General features: G+C 42.4%; 1 protein-coding gene across 1 annotated transcript; it reads left to right on the forward strand.

Annotated features, from left to right (window-relative positions):
* The first annotated feature begins 513 nt into the window (after window positions 1-513).
* On the forward strand, window positions 514-3,035 carry LOC306883578 (ADP/ATP translocase 2-like). The gene is made up of 4 exons (XM_079438945.1): window positions 514-779; window positions 1,798-2,284; window positions 2,361-2,501; window positions 2,580-3,035. The coding sequence occupies exons 1-4, from the start codon at window positions 669-671 to the stop codon at window positions 2,735-2,737; spliced, it is 897 nt and encodes a 298-aa protein (XP_079295071.1). The 5' UTR covers window positions 514-668; the 3' UTR covers window positions 2,738-3,035.
* Window positions 3,036-6,568: the final 3,533 nt, after the last annotated feature.

The raw sequence follows: 6,568 nt of genomic DNA on the forward strand, positions 1-6,568 counted from the left end.
TATTGATTTTGTTTTACATTGTGTAGTCACATGTTCCCAAATGGATCACTTGCTTTGGCACACACCCAGAAGTCATGTGAAGGACTTTGTACTGACATGTTAGCCCTTTTTCTTTTACACACTGGCCCTTGGAGATCATTAACTAAAGACAGTAAGCGACCGAGCTAGTGACAAACATGCATGCTATGTCACCTTGGAGAACTGCTTCTGGACTTGACAGCTGAAACGAAAAACTGGACAATCCTGATTCTCTTGCTGTACTGAATTGTCAGTGTGCATCAAAATCGGTGCAAAAGTGTTTTTAAGTTTTAAATATTATTACTCATGAATTATTGATTACTTGGAAACACATTTTTTTATGTTTTAAAAACTTCCTGTTGCCATTTACGCTTTCCACCTTGAGAAGGCTTAAGGTTACCTTTCTAACTTTGAGCCATTCATCTCCGTCATTATAAAGTGGCTCCGCCTCCTGGAATCTGTGACGTTTAGTCGACGGTCCAATCAAATCTTAGAAGCTTTGGGTACGTTTTCTCTCGCGAGACGAAGCTTTTAAAAATCTCTTCTCAACTCTTCACTCGGCCATTTCGAGTCAGCCGGCATTCCACGCTAGACCTGCGGCAGAGCGGGATTGACCTCTTCAAGCGAGACCTCTCCGAGAACATCCGACAATGAACGAGACCGCCATTTCTTTCGCCAAGGACTTCTTGGCCGGTGGTATTGCCGCTGCTATCTCTAAAACCGCCGTGGCCCCCATCGAGAGAGTCAAGCTGCTGCTTCAGGTAAAAATACGCAGTAATATCATCGGGATTATATAACGTTAATTCCAGATTTTCAAGAAATTGGATTATATGATGGACTAAAATGTGAATACAACCAGCACAGTGTAATCCGAGAAGAGTATATGATTTTAAATAAACCCGAAGAGCATTTTCAGATTTTAATCCGCGGTATTTTAACTAAGGTAACGTTACATGTTCAGTTGATCATTGAATGGAGAGAGCCTAAACGTCTTGACTAAACGAGAATCTTAATCTTTGAGTAAAGGATGTTTTTGGTACACTTTGAGCCGTTTAAAATCGAGCTAAATAATTAGTTAAAAGATCGACTAATTTAGGCCTTAAGTGCTCCGTAACCTTTACCAGCCCTCCTCGAGAGAACATCCTGAGAAATGCCTCAAGCACTTAACTGTTACCGATCAGAGAGCATTCGACTGGAGCGTAACACGGATGCATGGTTTTGTTCTTTTAGTAGGGATTTGAAAAGGCGTATTTTTATATTTCTTTTCAAACGTTTCCGCGAAACACTGTAAACCAGCATCCTCACAGATCTCGCCAAGGTCGCGAGAAGGGGAGGCCTGTGAATAGCTAACGTTAGGCCTTTATTGCTAGCTTGCAAGCTAACGCTCGCCGAAGTCCCAGGTATTGTTTAAGAGGACACGTTGTTTTATGGGCGTGTCATTTACTAACATTTTGACTTAATGTTGCATGTTTCTAGTTTTCGCACCGTTTTAGAAGAATTTAAGTGTGTTTGCGGGCTATTTCCGTCAATTTTACTGAAACCGCTTACCGGAAGATATCGCGTATTTTACTCGTTGCCGGCTTTTTATCGTTTAGCATAATCATGTGTTTGTGGTTCCTCCTTGGTTGTTCTTTTAAGAGGAAACTGGTTTTAAACTCACTTAATTCAGTTTGGTAAATTTGTAATCGTAGAGGCTTCAATTTATCAATTTCAACCACTGTTTTCCATTGCATTGCCTTTCATCGTGTGCATTCATTGATTTTTCTTCTGTTTTTACAGGTGCAACATGCTAGCAAACAGATCACAGCGGATAAGCATTACAAGGGCATTATTGACTGCGTGGTGCGTATTCCCAAGGAGCAGGGCTTCGTGTCATTCTGGAGAGGAAACTTGGCAAACGTCATCAGATACTTCCCCACCCAGGCCCTCAACTTTGCTTTCAAGGACAAGTACAAGAAGATCTTCCTCGATGGCGTAGACAAGCGCACCCAGTTCTGGAGGTACTTCGCTGGTAACCTGGCCTCAGGTGGTGCTGCTGGTGCCACGTCCCTCTGCTTCGTCTACCCCCTCGACTTCGCAAGAACCCGTCTGGCCGCTGATGTTGGCAAGGCTGGAGCAGAAAGAGAGTTCTCCGGCCTGGGAAACTGCTTGGTAAAGATCTCCAAGTCTGATGGCATCAAAGGTCTGTACCAGGGCTTCAATGTGTCCGTGCAGGGTATCATCATTTACAGAGCCGCCTACTTCGGCATCTATGACACAGCCAAGGGTGAGTTCGAGTTGCATTTGAGGTATCGTCATGTGCGCCATTGCTGCATTCACTACATCTGCGCTTTTGTCTTTAGGTATGCTGCCAGATCCCAAAAACACCCACATTTTTGTCAGCTGGATGATCGCTCAGTCTGTGACTGCTGTTGCTGGTCTTGCATCCTACCCCTTCGATACAGTCCGTCGTCGTATGATGATGCAGTCTGGACGCAAAGGAGGTCAGTTATCATTAAGATGTTTCCACTACAAGTTGACAAGATAAAGCAGTGGATTGATAATTTTTTCTTTTGTTGTAGCCGACATCATGTACAGTGGAACGATTGACTGCTGGAAGAAGATCTCGCGTGATGAGGGAGGCAAGGCTTTCTTCAAGGGAGCCTGGTCCAATGTTCTCAGAGGCATGGGTGGTGCCTTTGTGCTGGTCTTGTATGATGAGCTGAAGAAGGTCATTTAAGCGTTTCCTGTCCACCATTCAATGAGATGTTTTACTGTACCATATCTTGTACATTTGGAAGGACTCTCAAATTCCGCCTTATTTATAGGGACCAACTAGTATATCAGTACTAGTTGTACTGGGGGAATTGTTTTTGCGGTTTTCTCTTGCCCCTGTTAATCTTATTTTTTCTTTTTGTTCCCCTCACCATACTGTCATTCCCAGAAAGAAAGAATGCCAGGTACTAAAATTCTACCTGTTTTCCAGCCGGTCTGTTTTTAGTCAATGCATCAATAAAAACCCACTGAATGAACCTACACCATAACTACTCGTGTGTATTTGTTTGTTTTTTTGTCCTACCTTTTATATCTTGCGTTACAGGTATTTTGATTCACCCGTTTGGATGGCTTCGCCCCGGTTCCTACATGCAAACAGATTCTGTCCCCACCCTTTAAAAACATGTCAGCTAACTGAACTGCCAGAATGATTCACTGGCAGAAAGCCCTCTAAGGCCTTTTTTATTTATTTTTTATACAGCTTGGAGTCTTAGATTGCCAGAATTTAGTGTGATTTCCTAAGGCAGTCCGGGTGGTAGGTGCATTTTTATACATTGTATTAAAACAAATCCCCTTCAAACTGCACTGCAGAGAGTTGTCACTTGGAAGTGTCCAAGTGTTTATTCAGAGACTAGACATCTCGCATGCCTTTAAACATGTTCCTGAGTGTCAGGCAGTATTTTATTTTTCTTAAGATGCAACCTCATACCCTGTTGGACTTTCAGAGTTGTGCTTGAGTCTGAGCCAAGGACAGCTGAGGGGACACTTGTTCCCCTCAATGTAATTCAGTCCTGCAACACTCATGGTTTTGGAGTCCTACATATTGATGCGTATCATCTCAAGATTTGTATGTTCATTTATGTTCCATCTGCATTTTTACACTTGTGGTAATTTAGAGATTCCTTATTCAAGTCTATACCTGTAAAGACTTGAGTAAGGAATCTCTAAGTTGAGAAAGGATCTCTTAAGAATCTCAAGTTGAGGTTAAAAACAGTATATTTATTCATTTAGCAGACACTTTTATCCAAAGCGACTTACAGTAGAGGAATCATATTAAAGATATTGAAGGGAAAACATGGCTTAAGCTTGGCCTTCTGTCCATGTGTTGCAGGTGATTCGATAACCCGAGGCATGAATGAAACTGAAGGTTTGTAACAGCTGCAAGGCTAATGGCTCTCCTCCAGTGTAATCCAGCATGTTAGAAAAGGTTGCTTGTGCGTGCCCTCTTACACTAAAAACCTTGCTGACCTCTTAGCAGACATCAAGCTAGTTGTAAATTAGCACGCTAATCCGACCTTGCATCACCTTCACTTCAAGCATGGCGAGTTCCTGAGTATGGTATTACAGGATGTTCAGCAGGGATAAATAGTGGATAGTGGTGATAATACACTGGACATCATGGCCTCCTGATTGGGTGCATAAATTGTTAAACCAATTTCTTTGGTGGTGGTGGGGTAGTTTTCATAGTATGCTTAAATATTTGATAAAACCCTTTTTTGATTGCCTGACACTACACTATCACAGCTATACATATATCAGGATTAATAAATCTGGGTTTAATATAAGTATCACGAATAATAAACTAATAAGAATTGTGCATATTCTATAAATGTGTCAACTCGTTCGTCACTGCTATTGTGAGAAATATGTCAAGTTTAGTAGAACAAATTACTAAATTTTTATAATGGATTGCGTTGTACGCGTTTACAGGAAGAGCCGATTACACAAGAGGCAGATTTGGTGCACGTGACATAATCCTGGGAAGGCGGTTCAAACTCGCGCTGGCTGGAGGCAGACTCTACTCGCAGGTCACATGACTTGTACAGGATCAGTCATAGGGGTCTATTTTTACGGGTTTAATCTCTAGCTGGCAGCGGCAGGGTGCTGTACTCTATCATGTTTCTGTAGAGGTTTAATCATATGCCAGCTGCATGAATGAACCTGTCCAGGAATCCATTTCTTCTCTGCAAACTGGTTTATTTTTTATTAATTGTATTTGTAAATAGAAATTGTTGAGTTAAATATTTTCAGTCATTTATTTTCCTAATTATTAAGGATTTATCACATTCTTTAGTATTGAGTTATGGGATGAACGTTAATTCTATATTTACATACAATAAATCATAGTGCTCGGAGTCATTTTCTCACACCAAACTTTATTTTTGTATTCTATTTCATGAGGTCCTACAAGTCATCAACCTGTAAACAATGCAGAGAAAAATGGTGAAAAAAATAATTGGGTTAATAATGTATATATTACATATTAAATAACATCAGAATCAGAATGAGCTTTATTGGCCAGGTATGTTTACACATACAAGGAATTTTTTTGTAGTGACAGAAGCTCCACAGTGAGACAGCAACAGGACAGGACACAGATAAAATAATAATATCCAAATAGGCAATGTACAAAGCAGCAAAAACACAATATATAATATAGACAATTATGTGTGTACAGGTCTGATATGTGCAAATTTGAAATGAAAAAAATTGATAAAAAAAGTAAACAAGTGTGGTGAATAAATAATAGAGTTGTGTGTTCCACGTTTTATTGTCAAGTGTTCATGAGATGGATTGCCTGAGGAAAGAAACTGTTTCTATGTCTGGTCGTTCTGGTTCTCAGAGCTCTGTAGTGTCGACCAGACGGTAACAGTTCAAAGAGGGAGTGTGCTGGATGTGAGGGGTCCAGAGTGATTTTACCAGCCTTTTTGCTCACTCTGGATGAGTACAGGTCTTGGAGAGTGGGGAGGGTTGTACCAATGATTCGCTCAGCAGTCCGGACTACCCTCTGTAGTCTTCTTAGGTCAGATTTGGTAGCTGAGCTAAACCAGACAGTTATTGAGGTGCAGAGGATGGATTCAATGATGGCGGAGTAGAACTGTTTCAGTAAGTCCTGTGGCAGGTTGAACTTCCTCAGCTGGTGAAGAAAGTACAACCTCTGCTGGGCCTTTTTCACAATGGAGTCCATGTGAATATCCCACTTCCGGTCCTGAGAGATGGTGGTGCCCAGGAATATGAATGACTCCACTGTTGTTACAGTGCTGTTCATGATCGTGAGTGGTTGAAGAGCAGGGGGGTTTCTCCTGAAGTCCACGATCACCTCCACAGTTTTGAGTGTGTTCAGCTCCAGGTTGTTAAGACTGCACCAGACAGCCAGCTCCTTAACCTCCTGTCTGTAAGCAGACTCGTCACCGTCCTGGATGAGGCCGATCAGTGTGGTGTCATCTGCAAACTTCAGGAGCTTGACAGAGGGGTCTTTAGAAGTGCAGTCGTTGGTGTAGAGGGAGAAGAGCAGTGGGGAGAGTACGCAGCCCTGAGGAGCTCCAGTGCTGATCGTACGTGTGCTGGATGTGGATTTACCAAGCTTTACTAACTGCTGTCTGTCTGTCAGGAAGCTGGTGATCCACTGACAGACGGAGGTGGGGACGGAGAGCTGAGTTAGTTTATTCTGAAGGGTGTCCGTGACGATGGTGTTAAAAGCGGAGCTGAAGTCCACAAACAGGATCCTCACATAAGTCCCTGGTCTATCCAGATGCTGCAGGATGAAGTGCAGTCTCATATTGACAGCACCATCCACAGACCTGTTTGCTCTGTAGGCAAACTGCAGGGGGTCCAGTGATGTCCTTCAGATAAGCCAAAACCAGTCTTTCAAATGATTTCATGGCCACAGACGTTAGAGCCACAGGTCTGTAGTCATTAAGTCCAGTAATTTTGGGTTTCTTTGGGACGGGGATGATGGTGGAGCCTTTGAAGCATGAGGGGACTTCACACAGCTCCAGTGATCTGTTGAAGATCT

The sequence above is a fragment of the Barbus barbus genome, assembly GCF_936440315.1.
Source record: "Barbus barbus genome assembly, chromosome: 17".
NCBI lineage: Eukaryota > Metazoa > Chordata > Actinopteri > Cypriniformes > Cyprinidae > Barbus > Barbus barbus.